Source organism: Nicotiana tabacum, chromosome 4 (assembly GCF_000715075.1).
Source record: "Nicotiana tabacum cultivar K326 chromosome 4, ASM71507v2, whole genome shotgun sequence".
Classification (NCBI taxonomy): domain Eukaryota; kingdom Viridiplantae; phylum Streptophyta; class Magnoliopsida; order Solanales; family Solanaceae; genus Nicotiana; species Nicotiana tabacum.
In genome coordinates, this window is record NC_134083.1 from 20,960,274 (window position 1) to 20,976,934 (window position 16,661).

Below are 16,661 nucleotides of genomic sequence, written 5' to 3' on the forward strand. Positions count from 1 at the left end.
CATGTTAGAATTAAACTTCAAACTATCACTAATAAACTACTACGTCAACCAATCTACACAAGTTATCACAAAAAAAAATAATCATGCTCCAACTACATCATCACATGTAAATGAGTCACCCCTAACCTAAAGTGTTGTACTGTCCTCAATGAAAGTAAATCACTCGGAGCTAGGGGTGGTGGGAAATTTGAGCTCCAACTCCTCCTCATCATTGTCCTCTGATTCATGTGAGCCACAAAATGAACTCAGCTTGTGCATCATTTTGGACAAAAAATTTGCTTTTCTTTTTCTCATGCTCTTTGAACTTTCTCTGCCGCTTCTCAATCTTCCCTTGTTGGCGGCTCATATTTTCCAACATGTTGTTCATGGCCTCCATCTTACCAGTTATTGCTTTTTGCTCTTTGACCATGCCATCCAGGGATAGTGGGGTAGCAGTGCCAGTAGATGTGCTAGCCCCAGGTGGGCCAGTAGGAAGGCCAGCTATGAGCTGCCTAATGTGTGCATCTACTCCATGTATCTGACTGGATAAGTGACGCATAGTGTGAGGGCCGGACTGGAGTGGTCCCATGGGGTCAAATGACCCTGGTGCAGGTGCAAAGGATCCAACGGGATCGGTGGTGGCCTCAGAGAACTGCCCAAATGAAGAGGATGCCACATCAATTCTCCTCTTTTTCTGCTTGTCACTGGGTCCCCTTTTCAGTAAAGGATTGATCATTGGATTTCCCGGACCTTTCTCAACATCATCTGGGCGTTTTAACACACCAGCATCATAGCATAGTCGAGTGATCAAGGATGGGAAGAATAGGCTCTTGGACCTCCCATGGGTGGCTTCCTCGATTTCTCTAACAATGTGCTCTCCCACGTTCACAGGTAGCCCATCCATGATAGCAGCAATTATCAGTGCCCTCTCTGGTGTCACATCAGTGTCATTTGTAGAAGCAGATAATAGAGAGCCATGTCTTTGCCTCGGCCGTGAAATCATGAGAATCAACTCCCTTGTGCACTGTCATCCATTTTGGGGTTACCCCATCATGTAATTTGTCCACTAACCACTGGTTTCCTCCTGCTTTAGCTCTGTCTCTGTAGACCTCATTATCGGCATTGGGAAGGCCATAAATTCCGTCGATTACCTCAGGGCTGAAATGGACTTGCACACCCCACACAGGAGTAACTAAGGTACCTTGGAAGTCGGTCCTCAAGGTGTTTGCATAAAATTCCAAAACTACTGTATGATTGGCATCATTTGGTTGCTCAGAAAAATAAATCCACCTGCTTTCTACCAATCTTATGTAGAAGACCGGCATTTTAGCTTCAACCTTTTCCATATTTATGCCTCTTTCCCGGATGATGGTCTTTGACAAGAGTTCATCATATTTCCGCTCACATGCTGCAGATAGAAATCATGATCAAAGGGTTCCTCTTGTTCAGCTTCAAGGGCATGTTCTTGCTCAATTTCATTGTATACCGGATCCATTTTATGACCAAAGTACCTACACAATAGAACAACAATGTTAAAATCTCATATAGGCACTTAAAATAATGTATTAGGAAGTATTTAGGCCGAAGAAATAGGCTAAAAAGATCCCGGGCAGAGCTGTGCAAAGTTACTGTTTTTTGCCAATTTAAGGACTGCCAGTGATTGCTCTTCGCATTCGCGAGAGAACAATGGCGTTCGCAAAGAGCAAAATTTTTTTGCCCAAATTTAGACCTTCGCATTCGCGAGTGTACCACCGCGTTCGCGAAGGTCAAAAAAGTTTTGCCCAGAATTTGGCCTTCGCGTTCGCGTGCAGACCATCGCGTTCGCGAAGGTAATCTTCTTCGCTCAGGCCTATTTTTCGTTTAGGCATTTCGTCAAACAGTGTGTGTGCCCTCTTTTCCTTCACGTTTTTCAATCAACTTCAGCACACATCTTGCCCAAAATTTTACACTAACAATCCCCGGCAACGGCGCTAATTTTGATGACGTCCAAATCTACTACTAAAAAGTAAATGGACACGGTCGCATGCAATATAATTTACCCAACTATGAGTCAGGGTCGAATCCCACAGAGAACAATATATAGGCGATTAGGAATGTAAGAGAATTATTACTTATTATGCAATGCCAAACACTTAGAATGGTTGTTGAGAAAATATTATAGCTAAATGCGAAAACGTAAACTAACCTAGAAAGCAAGTAAAATGATCAATGGCTACAAGCATGGGTGCATCGGGATTTACACTCAAGTAACGATCCAATATATTTCACAATTTTATAAATATGAATGAGTTTATTATTTATTAGCCTCGGATAATTAGCTTCTCTCGAAGACTAACAAGACTTCCTAATTGAATTATCCCTAAAACAATTAAGAGATTAAGCACACCCGAATATGGCTACAAGTAGTTCATTCCTATCCCTAGGTAGAATCTATAAAGTGAGGGTTAACGCCTCAAGTTCTTGTTAATTAATCTTTCCCAACCCCGAATTATTTTTTCCAAAATTAATCCGAAGTGAATGGGCGAGTCCTAGGGTTAGCTAATCCCTTTGGAAACATTTAAGAACAAGAATAATTAAAGAAACAACAACTCACTTCATAATAAATAAAAATCGTTCAATACATAAGCACAACAAGGTATTTAATCCACACTTTAAATCTGAATATTTCCATAAACAAGATTCAAGTGTTGAAAATAAATACTACACACTTAGATATACAATACAAAGCAAGGAAATGAAGAAATGAGCATAAGGTGTAAGAAATGCTCAACCAAAAAGCTTCAAATCTTCAAGACACAAGTGTGTGTGTGCAAGAACCCTAGCTTCCAAAACTTGTTCTCCCTAGTATATGGAGTTAAAATAAGCCAAAGATGTTCCAAGATATGATTGTCTCGTGTATTTGTGGGTTTGGAGTTGAGAAAATGTGAAATGTCAATACTGCCCAGGTTAGAAACCCGTTTACCGCACATGCAGAAAGATCCTCGTAGGTGCGGCTCCGCAAATACGGGCCTTTAATCACAGATGCGTGAACTCAGGGGATTTTGACTACTCCGCAGATGCAGACATTGTTGCGCAAGTGTGACTCCGCAGATGCAGATAAGCCATCGTAGGTGCGAGCCCATGTAGAATTCTCTTTCTCCACAGATGCGGACAAAATAGTCGCACCAGCGACTCCGCAGGTGCGGAGTTTTGCCGCAGATGCGGTCCCAGTGAAGCTTAACTCCGCAGATGCGGACTTCCAGTTCGCAGATGCGAGGTCGCATATGCGGACAGTGTTCCGCAGATGCGGAATCACTGAAGGATTTTGCACTTTTGTACTCATTTTTGCTCAATTCCACTTCACTTGAATTCAAGTCTCTTCGTGGCATCATTTACCTGAAAATCTAAGCAATACACACCATAAACAACCTCATATTTTAATTAAAGGACGCAAAAACTAAAGAAAAGAGACTAGAATGAGTGGTAAAATCACCACTCATCAATGCGCTACTAGCACATGAACACCCTATCAAAGAAGTACCCGACTAAAGTCTTTTCCTTGTTCTTCACATCCACACAAAGCATGAACCCTGAGTCTTCCCAAAACCTGAACATGAACCGATAAGGCCAAATATAGCACGCATTCCTCAAATCCTTTGCTCAACTTACCACTGATGTTTTCTTTCCTTAGTTGTTATAACCCACTAATACACCGATAACCAGAAACCGCACAATTAGGCAATCACGCAATCCAGTCATAGACGGTGGGCCTCTCCTACTTAGCTTGAAGCTACCATTACATAACTCTGGAACCCACCAAAATTCTTCCTTCCCCATGGACATCAACTAAAAGCCCAATAATGCATTCTAAGCTCGAAGTCATGTTGCATCCAAATAAATTCCGTGGATCTAGTCACTGTCCGCCATGATTTCCAAATTGCTCTAGATTTTCCTCAAGCGTGTGGCTATCCTACCACAGAACCCTTATGCTACTCTGCCACTCTCCCACTTTGGTTAAACTCTCTCCTTTAAGCAACTTCACGACTTTTGCTTTTTCATACTCGACCTTCTAGTAATTCAACCGCCGCGAGACACCTACCGACATGCCTTTCCTCATACTTTGCTGCCTGAATTTTGCCCCAAATCAAATCCATACCTATATAATCTGAACAAATGAGTCGCTACCAATTCTAATCCTTCTAGAAGATCATCTTTCTCGAGTCATCAATACTAGAAACACCAATTTGATTCTAACTGCGACACACCGCTATCTCTGACAACCGCTCCTCAGGCACCATTTCACAATACCCTGACCCGAAGGCAAATTGAAGAAGACCATAACACTGGAGAACTTAACACATTCAACAAGGATAATGACACCACATCAAAGATGAGAATTCCACCATGCTCAAAAATACCAAGCCTCGTTACGCCATTATCCCAAACCTGAACATCCATAGTTCGTTTGCCTTCCCTCCACTGGAAATAGAATGCCGAACCTCTAAATCATACACTGAGGAAAACCTCATTTTGAGCCATTCACCGCCCCGTCACATAGACAAGCACCCTACCATTACACCACACTGTGCGGTAGCATGCACGAATCATCATAACAACTAGTGCCCAACTTCAAAACCATAGGCAATACTGATACTGAGCTAAAACGACTGAACATCCTTTCGCAAGGTGATGACAATAGCACAATCAAATACATAGGGAGAAACATCCAGCACCACATCTGCAGTACTATTATAATTATTCGATTCCCAATTGATAACAAGCACTTCGCGTCGCATAAGATTGTGTAGGAAGGAAATAAAGGCATAAGCCTCAAAGGAAATCATACCGCACGAAGAGGAATCAAGAAGGGAAGCGCTCATAACAGCCCTATAGCCTCTTGAAGATACGTACAGACGTCTCCGTACCGATCCGCAAGACTCTACTAGACTTGCTCATGACTCGTGAGACCTAAGTGAACCTAACGCTCTGATACCAAGCTGTCACGACCCAAAATCCACTAAAGGTCGTGATGGCACCTAACACCGCCGTCAGGCAAGCCAACAGTGGATGATTAACTAAATTACTCATTTTAGTATTTTTGAAATCAGAATTTCATCAATTAAGTAGTAAGAAATAGAATTTTATATGTTAACTGATCATATGTTCACGACTATAACAATGGACCACCCATAAGCACCCCCAAAACCCGGTGTCACAAGTACATGAGTATCAACTAGGAAATATAAATATAATTCAACCTCTGTTTGGAATACAAATTAGATAGGAGAGTATAAATAACTCTGATGGAGACTCTGCAGGCTGCGGATCGTAACATAAAATGCAGCTCACGGTAAGTCCCCGCAACATCCGCGCCTCTGCGCCCAGAAGACCGCCAGACATATATGTACCTGCACAAAAATGTGCAGCAAATGTAGCATGAGTACGTAAATCAACGCGTACCCAGTAAGTATCTAGCCTAACCCCAGAGAAGTAGTGACGAGGGGTCGACATCGACGCTTACTAGTGGTCCAACAAGGCAAATACAGTAAGAAGTAAAACAGATATGGGGCAGAATAAATACGCAAATTAAACAAATATAAATATGTGGTACAATCTTCCTCTCAACAATAAACTCAACTCTCGATTAGCAGTCACCTCCACCCCCGAAGTGTGTGTGTGTGTATATATATATATATGTAATGGACCTCACCAGATGGGCGCCATAATTCAAATCAGGAAAACTCCTAGATACATTGGCCCTTTGTACAATTAATACGCACGATTCCATAGAAGGATTTTTATAGAAATGTTGAGGTGTACGGCCCGATCCCATCATAATCTGGTATATAACTATAGATACATATATTATATATATATTGCCAAGGAGAACGACTCGCATGAGAGTGTGGTACATAATCCCGCCGAGGCAAACGGCCCGATCCCACAAAGTGTGCGCATTGCCGAGGGTCGAACGACACGAACCATAGATGTATTTGTCTTGCCGAGGCGAACGGCTTGATCCCATTAGAATAAGACAGCTTTGATGGGTCCTTGACCCCACTCACGAAGGGACATTTGAGTTTTAGGAAAGCTTTGGGGAAAGTCCTTTGATGAGAACGCATAACGCGGGGAAAATTCGTAGGAGGAGTACAATTATTCCGTGGCAATTCATAAAGTTCGTCCGATCTCTAAAATAACGAGTCTACCACTCTATACAAGTTTAGTCTCAAGTCGTAACAAAAAAAAAATAAAGGAATTGAATAGGCAAGAGACTGTTCAAATAGTACATCTATAGCATGATGTGAGCCTAAGTCGACCCGAACAATAACATGAATCTAGCTACGTACGGACTCTCGTCATCTTGTGCGTACGTAGCACGCACAACTAGTAGCACATAACAATTACATCACCTAGGGGTTGTTTCCCCCTCACATGGTTAGACAGGAGACTTACCTCACTCCGAAGTTCCATAACCGGCTCCAACCCCACTATAACACCTCAAATCGATGCCCGTCGCCCCAAAACTAGTCAAACAACGTGCAAACCAATAAAAATATACTCTAATACTCATAATAAATCAATTTATAACAATTCCCAACTCCGCTCGAAAAGTCAATAAAATCGACCCTCAAATTCATCCATAACGTGCCCGGATTCCAAAATTTTTTGAAAATAAATATTACCCATAACTCATATGGTCTATATCCAGAAAGTCATCCAATTTCATCCATGAATCGACCCTCAAATCAAGGATTTACCATTTCTCAACACTGGGGCTCAAAATCCCAATTTCTACAATTCAAACATGGATAAAAATAATAACCAATGGAAATAATCATGGAGAAACATCAAAATAAAGGTCATATATTTACCCCTTGTTGAGACAAGAACAACGCCGTGAAAATCACCTCAAACGGAGCTCTAGAACTCAAGATATGCCTAAAATACCAAAATAACACGGTTTGATTTTTATATACTCAAGGATTTTCGCTTTTGCGACAAAACATCTGCACCTGCGCATTTCCAGCTATAATTTCCGCTTTTGCGGACCAATTTTCGCACATGCGGGGTCGCAGATGCTGACCCAACATCGCATCTGCGAAGCACCAACACCTGCTCTATTCTTCGACACTAAAATGAGCATAACTTCCTCATACGATGTCCAAATTCGATAATTCTTTTTGCTATAGCTCCATAATTACGATACAGATCTAATGTTTCAATCAAAGCAGAAATTGGAGCTCATTTTCTTAATGTGGTACCATTTATGCTTGAAGAAACGAAGTCAAAACATAAAAAACGAGCGCAACACAACCCAAACTTATTCGAAACTCATCCGAATCCCTCGGGACCACGTCCGAATATACCAATAAGTCTCAAAACATAACGCGGACCTGCTCGAGGCCTCAAATCACATCAAAAAATATCAAAACTATGAATCGCACCTCATATCGAACTTAATGAACTTATGAACTTTCAACTTCTACAACTCGCGCCGAAAAATATCAAATCAATCCGGAACAATGTCAAATTTCGCACACAAGTTCCAAATGACATCACGGACCTATTCCAACTTTCAGAATCGAGATTCGACCCCGATATCAAAAAGTTCACTCTCGGTCAAACTTTCCATAAACCTTCAAATTTCCAACTTTCACCAAATGACCCCGAAATGACCTACGGACCTCCAAATCCTCATCCGGAGCGCTCCTAAGACCAGAATTACCATACAGAGCTATTCCCAGGCTCGGAATATCAAACGGACTTTGATAACATTAAAATACACTTTAACCCAAATTTATAAAAATCCTTCCAAAATGCCAACTTCCCACAATAAGCGCTGTAACGCTCCCGAGTCATCCAAAACCCTATCTGGGCATACGCCCAAGTCCACGATCATCATACGAATCTATTGAAACCTTCTAATTCTGATTCCAAGGTTGTTTACTCAACTTCAAACTTTTCAAAATTAAATTCCGACCACACATGCAAGTCACAATACCTGAAGTGAAGCTTCTCAAGGACTCAAAGCACTAAATGATGTGCAAGGACTCAAAACGAGCGGTCAGATCGTTACACATAAATATTGATCTAACCAGATTATTAATGTCCAAGTTAATAATCCTACGATCAAGAACAAAATTTAGATTAAGTTGTAAGAGACTTTACTCTCATTATCATGATCTCCATCATGATGACAAGTCTCAAAATCTAATCAAGGATCTTATTAAATTAATCAAGCAACTAATAATAACTATGATTAATGAATATCAAATGCCATATATTTTTATATCAAATTCCATTCACAAAAATATGTTCAAATCATCAAATATGAGATTGGATCTAGGGCATATCTAAGATATCCTTAACAATCTCCCACTTGCACTAGAGCCAATTACTCTTGTACTTTATTCCCAATTTTCACTTGTGCTTGTCAAACTCCTTTTCTCCAAGAGCTTTAGTGAATGGGTCTGCAGCATTTTCCTTTCCATCAACCTTTTGAATTTCGACGTCTCCACATCCAATAATCTCTCTTATCAAGTTATACCTTCGCATGACATGTTTGGATTTTTGATATGATCTTGGTTCTTTTGCTTGAGCAATGGCTCCAGTATTGTCACACAATAATGGAACTTCACCTTCTATTGAAGGAACCACACCAAGTTCAGTTAAATTTATTTTCATCCATACAACTTTCTTAGCAACTTCACTAGCTGCTATATATTCCGCTTCAGTCACTGAATCAACTATTGTACCTTGTTTGAAACTTTTCCAACTCACTGTACCACAATTTAAGGTGAATACATAACTAGAAATAGATTTGCTATCATCTCTATATGAAGAGAAGCTTGCATCAGTATAACCTTCAAGTTTCAACTCAGAATCTCCATAAATGAGGAATTGGTCTTTAGTCCTTCTTAAGTACTTAAGAATGGTCTTTACCACCTTCCAATATTCCTCACCAGGATTTGCCTGATATCGACTAGTCACTCCTAGTGCATAAGCTACATCAGGACGTGTACATGTCATGGTCTACATGATAGCTCCCATTACGCTAGCGTATGGGATCCTACTCATGTGTTTTCTCTCTTGAGGTGTTTTAGGACAATCCTCCCCACTGAGAGTAATTCCAGTGCCTATCGGTAGATAGCCTCTTTTGGAATTATCCATGTTATACCTCTTTAAGATGCTATCAATGTACAAGGACTGGGAAAGCCCAAGCAGCTTCCTAGATCTATCTCTATAGATCTTTATTCCCAATATATAAGCTGCTTCTCCCAATTTTTTCATGGAGAACTGTTTAGATAGCCAAATCTTGGTACTTTGCAATGTCGGTATATTATTTCCTATGAGAAATATATCATCAACATACAGTACTAAGAAATGATTGTGCTCCCACTAACCTTTTTGTACACACAAGGCTCTTCTTCGCATCTAACAAAATTGAACTTTTCAATTGTTTTATTAAAGCGAATATTTCAACTTCGAGAATCTTGCTTTAGTCCATAAATGGATCTATGTAGCTTGTAAATTTTATTATGATCAGGCGGAGATGTGAAACCTTCAGGTTGTGTCATGTACACATCCTCTTCTAGATCACCATTAAGAAAAGCTATTTTCACATCTATTTGCCATATTTCATAATCATAGTATGCTGCTATAGCAAGAAAAATCCGAATTGATTTGAGCATTGCCACGGGAGAGAAAGTCTCATCATAGTCGACTCCTTCTTTCTGACGATATCCCTTGGCAACAAGATGGGCTTTGTAGGTCTCCACCTTTCCGTCTACTCCAATCTTTTTCTTAAAAACTCATTTATAACCTATAGGTTTTATATCCTTTGAAGGTTCAACTAAAGTCCATACTTTATTTTCCTTCATGGATTCCATTTCGGAATCCATGGCCTTTTTCCATCTCTCATAGTCAGAACTTTGTATAGCCTCTTCATAGGTCTTAGGGTCATCATTATTATGATCAACATCATTTAATACATAATCTTGTACCATTAGATTTAATCTAGTTGGTACATGACGTTCTCGCATAGACCTTCTAAGAGATGCTTGTGCAACTTGCTCACCTTGTGTTGGATTTGGTTGCTCTTCAATTTGGTTTGGAACTAGTTCATTAACTTGTTCTTGACCTACATTTAATTGTTGAACTTCAACCGTTGAAGATGGCAACTTCCTTGTCAACTTCAAAACATCCAATGAAGGTTCTTCAACTTGTGTCTCATAATCTTGATATTGTATTGATTCATTCATTTCTTGAACTTCATCAAGTTCTATTCCTCTACTATAATTTCCTTCTAAAATAAATTCCCTTTCAAAAAAGGTTGCTCCTCTAGCCATAAACACTTTATATTCAGAAGGGTGATAGAAATAATATCCTATTGTTTCTTTGGGATACCCAATAAACCTACACTTATCAGATCTTGAGTCAAGTTTATCAGATTGCAGTCTCTTAACATAAGCTGAAAAATTCCAAACTTTAATATGCTTAAGGTTAGGCTTACGTCCTTTCCATATCTCATATGGTGTTATAGAGACTAACTTAGTGGGAACTTTATTAAGTAAGTATGCTGCTGCTTCCAAAACATATCCCCATAAATATATTGGAAGATCAATGAACCCCATCATAGATCTTACCATATCTAATAAGGTTCGATTTCTGCTTTCAGACACACCATTATGTTGTGGTGTTCCTGGAGGTGTCCACTATGAGAGAATCCCATTCTATTTGAAATACCTCATAAAATCTTCACTAAGATATTCTCCACCTCTATCAGACCTTAGTACCTTGATACTTTTACTCGTCTATTTCTCAACTTCACTACGGAACTTTTGAATATTTCAAAAGATTCAAATTTATGTTTCATAAGATACACAAATCCATATCTTGACATATTAATAGTGAGGGTGATGAAGTAAGAATATCCACCTCTAGCTTAAATTTTCATGGGCCCACAAACATCTGTATGAATTAGTCCCAATTATTCATTAGCTCTTTCTCCACTTCTAGTAAATGGAGATTTGATCATTTTTCCTTTGAGAAAAGATTCACAAGTTGGATATGATTCAAAATCATACTTGTCAAGGTACCTTCCTTGTACAACTTGTTAATTCTTTTCTCTCCATTATGACCAAGCCTACAATGCCAAAGGCATGTATGGTTTACTTGATCATTTTTTTTTCCTCTTAAGACTTGAAACATGCTTAATCGAATTAGCATTCACATTAGGTAAGACATAAACATCATGTTGGAGATAGCCATTCACATATAAATTATCATCATAATAAATAGAGAAAATACCATTGCTTATAATAATGTGAAAACCACGTTTGTCTAACATAGAAGCTGAAATTATGTTCAAAACAAATTTAGGAACGTAATAGCAATCATCCAACATAAGTACTTTTCCTGTAGGCATTATTAAAGAAATTGATCCTATAGCTACGGTCGCAACTTTTGCACCATTTATAACTTGTAGATTAATTTCTCTTTTCTTCAACCTTCTACTTATTTGGAACCCCTGCAAAATATTGCAGATGTTATAACCACTGCCAGTATCTAATACCCACAATGAAGCATCAGTAGTAGTTAAAGAAACTTTGAAAATATTTTTCATTTGAGTCTTACCTTGTTTCTTGTCATTTAGAGTTGCAAGATACTCCTGGCAGTTTCTCTTCCAATGTCCTATCTTCTTACAATGGAAACATTCAGCATCGGATTGGTCAGCTTTGCCTCCTTTGCCTTTGGGTTTGGTCACACCTCCCTTAGGTGCAGTAGGCTTCTTCTTGGGTTTATTTTTACCCTTATCCTTCTTCTTAGAAGAGTTTCCAACCAACATGAAAGTTCCTTTCTTCTTCTCAGATGCAAGTTGATTCTCATAATCAATTAGCATGTTAAGTATATCATGAAGATCACAATCCATTTTATGCATATTCAAATTAATAACAAATTGTGAAAATGATTCAGAGAGTGACTACAAGATCAAATCTTGAGAAAGCTCTTTACCCAGTTTATATCCCAACTTCTCAAGTTCTTCAATAAGATCAATCATATGATTGACATATGGTCAAACTGGAGAGTTTTCAGTCAATTTGAATCCAAATAAAGCCTTAGATAGTGTTACAACCCAAATTCGCATACCATAGATCACGCCGTAAGTTAGTCGACGTAAATCCAAGAAGAGATTATCTTTGAGATGATAAGAAGTTAATCCTATTGGTCTTAAACGATACAAGGGTGTATAAGAGTGGTTAACAAGTATTTGAAGTTAAACGAATCAAGGATGTTGTAACCCGTATTTTCGGGTAACACTAGAGGTGATTAATTGTCCCAAGAGGTCTTGTTTTAATGTATTTGAATCATATAATATCCGCATCATAAGTCTTGAAGTCAAGCGAGTTATGAAACAAAAGTCGATAAAAGTTGTCGCAACCTAGGTTTATAATTTTACTTAAACTTTAGGTCAAATGTTACTGCATTTTTCTCCCAATGTTCTTGGAATTATGGGGTGATCTACCTATAAAATTGAAGATCTATGAGTCTAGTTTGCAACTCATTAAACCGTTCGTCGATACGATCTCAAAATAGAGAGATATTCGCGTTTTCGCGAGAGTGCGCCAAGCTGCTCTCTATGGGGCCCACAAAAGCGGTTTAAGACATATGGACATATATAAGATACCTCAACCCCGTTTTAAGTCATTATTTTTTAGTATATTCAGACCTTATAACCCTAAAAACAGTCTCTCAAGGTTCTCTCATGATCCAAGACCCAAACAAAGGGCAAACAACACAAATCAAATGTCGGGAATCCCGTGGCGCTAGTAAGTTTCTTGTTCTTCTTGTTGTTGCTGATTTTTGTGTTGTTCCAGCTCGTGTGGGAGGTTGTTTTAAGTGTTTTATGTCCTGTAAATACACCTTCAAGTTTTTAATATCAACCCTAGGTGATTTCAAGTCTTCTAAAGTAATTCTAGTGCCGAAAAATCCGAATTAATTGCTAGTTTCGCTTCCTTGTTCTTGTGGCAGAATTAAAGGGATATTTCATGGAAAATTAAGGTCAAATTGGAGTTGTTCTTTCTGTTTAAAGGTAAGGAACCTCTTACTCTATATATATTTAAGATTATCCAAGTTGCAGCTAAGTCGTTGAAGCTAGAACTTGTGAAATATATATCGAAAGGCTTGGTAGTAATGTTGTTGGTTGGTGGACTGTTTTGGAGGCTCAATATGATTATTAATGATGTTGTTTGGGCTGTTTGGTGATTGTATTGACTTGTGGGAAGTCATATAAATAGGGTAGGTGCTGTCCGTTTCATCGTAAAATAGGTTGTGGTCGATACATAATAGTTACGACGCTTAAACGATAATAATAGTGTCATTTGTCTTATTGTAGACTAAGGAGTCGTGACATTTGCATAGCTTGAGGTTGGGCAGTATATACAAGGTATGTGAGGCTATCCCCTTCATTCTTTTGCACGACTCTGATTGTACATAATGTAATGAACGAGCTCCCAAAGATACTCTACTCTTAGAAGCTAGCAGTACTTACATTGCTGCCCTTCTTATGAAACGATTGATATTGATGTTACTTCTCTTATTCTTATATTATCAATGTTGTTGGTAGTTCCTGATTCTTATAAGATTCTTGATGAAGAGTTAATCCTAATAACGTGTACGAAGGATACCAACCTTATGTCACTCCGAAAGGTTCAAAATGTGATTCCAATGAGTCCAGCATGCATCATATATATGTATCTATTTTACTCTACCGAGCCACGCTATAGTCGGCCGGGTACGATTCTACCGAGCCCTATGATGGCCGGGTACGTTTTACCGAGCCTATTATGGCCGGGTACGATATGATGATGGTGATTCCCACAAAGGCGTATGTTTTAAAAGTTTATGCATATATATATGTATGTATCATGTATTTCATGTCAGTAGCCCTCAGAGGTACCCAGATATCACAGGTTGTATATTCTCTATCCCTGTTTACATTACTGTTCTTACTTATGCTTTCTTGCCTCACATATTCAGTACTTTATTCGTACTGACGTCCTTTTTATTTGTGGACGCTGCATGTCGTGCTGCAGGTCCTGATAGACAGGTAGACGTATCTCCCCCACCACAGTAGGCTGTCCAGTTCAGCGGTTATTGGCGAGATCCCTTCTCCGGACTTGCCGTGGTCTTGGTATGCATTTTTGTTATAGACATTATGGGTATGTCGGGGCCCTGTTCCGGCAATGTTGTAGCACTTATGTTCCTTTAGAGGCTTATAGACAGGTGTCGACTTATGTATGGTTTAGAATGCCTTTTCGGCTGATTTTTGTTGTATAGTCTTTCATGGCATCATGATAGCTCGTACCTTATATATAGTTTCTTGACAGTCTTGTCATCCCATGTTATGTATGTTCATGACATTATCTTTCATTGTTGGATGTTCATGATCCATGTCTACTATTTATATTGATCTTGTCGGCCCTTAAAGATAATAAGGAAGGTTAGATAAAATGTACGTTGGTGCTCGGCAAGTATGGCCCGGGTGCTAGTCATGACCCTCCAGTTGGGTCGTGACAAACTTGGTATCAGAGCAAGTCTGTCCTAGGGGATGTCTATGAGCCGTGTCTAGTAGAGTTTTGATTATGGATGTGTAGCGTGCCACATTTATAATCAGGAGGCTACGTGACATCTAGGGTTGTTACCTTCTTCCTGAATCTAGATCGTGCGTAGAGTTGAGTAGTAAGTGTTCATATCTAATATTCACCTTGTTTTCTTTCAGCGATGCTTTCGACTAGGAAGCAAGCAATTAGTAAACGGCTTGATACAGCTGTGGGAGAGGGTAACATTCAGGTTCCTCCAGCCAGAGTAGGCCAAAGTGAGGCTCAGAGTGAGATGCCATCTCATACCTCTCCGTCTCCTCCAGAGGATATTAGGAGGCACCCAGTACATCCAGTTCCTCCGTCTAGCACTACAGACCACGATATGCGCAGTGCGGTGCAATTGTTGACTAGCTTGGTAGCTGCTCAGGCTCAGAGGCAGAATACCGGTGCTGCTGATAAATCGGTTAGTGCGAGAGTTCGTGATTTTATTAATCTAGACCCTCCAGTGTTTACCGGATCAGACCCCAAGGAGGACCCACAAACATTTATTGATCAGATTCATCGTACATTGCGGGTTATACATGCTAGTGATACGGAGACAGTAGAGTTGGCTTCTTATCGGTTACAGGATTTAGCGGTTTTCTGGTATGATAGTTGGGAGAGATCTAGGGGTCCGAAGGCTCCTCCAGCGTTGTGGAAGGAATTTTTTGAGGCCTTTCTTCGTCAGTACTTGCCAGTTAAGATACGACGAGCTAGAGCTGATAAGTTCTTGAACCTTCGACAGGGTAATATGAGTGTACGAGAGTATAGTATACAGTTTGATTCTTTAGCAAGGTATGCTCCTCATATGGTGGCCGAGATGAGTGATAGGGTGCATCTGTTCGTGAACGGGTTGGGACCACATCTGATAAATGAGTGCACAACAGCCTCCTTGGTAGAGGGCATGGATATTTCCCGTATTCAGGCTTATGCCTAGACCCTAGAGGATCGTAAGCGCCAGCAAAGGGCAGATAGGGAGCAGGATAGGGGCCAGCATAAGAGGGCGAGATTTGCAGGGTATTCTGATGAGTTCAGAGGCAGTATTAGGCCCCAATCTTCGAGGAGTTTGGCGCCACCTGTAGCTAGTGCTCCTCCAAAGTTTCAGAGGCCTCGGTATGATCGATTTACCTATTCTGGTTCAGGTCAGAGTTTGAGGGCATCAGGCTCACAATTTCATAGAGATACTAGTCAGACGAGACCCCCAACACCTCGTTGTGATCAGTGCAGCAAGGCCCACTTTGGACTGTGCCGTCGAGGTTCCGATGCGTGCTATTCTTGCGGACAGCATAGCCATATGATGCGGGATTGTCCTAACAGAGGAGGTGGTGGTATGGCTCAACTGACTGGATCTGTGTCTGGTTCTTCCTCATCAGTTCGACCTCCAGCACAAGGTTTTCAACAGTCGACAGGTCCTGGTAGAGGTAGAGGTTCAGTGCCGAGTTCGAGTGGTGCTCAAAATCGAACCTATGCTCTAATAGGTCGACAAGATCTCGAGTCATCTCCGGATGTTGTTACAGGTATATTGTCTGTGTTTTCTTATGATGTATATGCGCTAATTGATCCAGGATCTACCTTATCATATGTTACACCCTTTGTGGTTAATAAGTTTGGCATTGAACCTGAATTGATAAGTAAACCACTTGCGGTATCCACTCCGATAGGAGATTTTGTGATTGCTAGAAGGGTATATAAAGGTTGCACTGTGATGATTTGTAGTCGTCAAACCTCGGCAAATTTATTTGAGTTAGAAATGGTTGATTTCGATGTGATAATGGGAATGGACTGGTTGGCCTCATGCTATGCAAATGTTGACTGTCGTACGAAGATGGTTAGGTTTCAGTTTCCTTGTGAACCCGCCATTGAATGGAAGGGGAACATTGCTACGCCGAAAGATAGGTTTATTTCCTATCTTAAGGCAAGGAAGATGATCTCAAAAGGTTACATTTATCATCTTGTTCGCGTTAGGGATGCGGAGGCGAAGCCGCCTATTCTACAATTAATCCCCGTGGTCAATGAATTTCCAGATGTTTTCCCAGATGAACTCCCAGGCCTTCCTCCTGA

General features: G+C 40.1%; 1 protein-coding gene across 1 annotated transcript; it reads right to left on the reverse strand.

Moving 5' to 3' along the window:
- Positions 1–11,318: 11,318 nt before the first annotated feature.
- Positions 11,319–14,405, reverse strand: LOC142180187 (uncharacterized). The gene is made up of 2 exons (XM_075251133.1): positions 11,596–14,405; positions 11,319–11,488 (listed from the first exon to the last, which is right to left on the reverse strand). The coding sequence occupies exons 1-2, from the start codon at positions 11,897–11,899 to the stop codon at positions 11,472–11,474; spliced, it is 321 nt and encodes a 106-aa protein (XP_075107234.1). The 5' UTR covers positions 11,900–14,405; the 3' UTR covers positions 11,319–11,471.
- Positions 14,406–16,661: the final 2,256 nt, after the last annotated feature.

What these genes read in the sequence shown, in the direction of transcription:
- LOC142180187 (XM_075251133.1), bottom strand. Translation starts at nt 11,899, where the DNA reads ATGCATAAAATGGATTGTGATCTTCATGATATACTTAACATGCTAATT.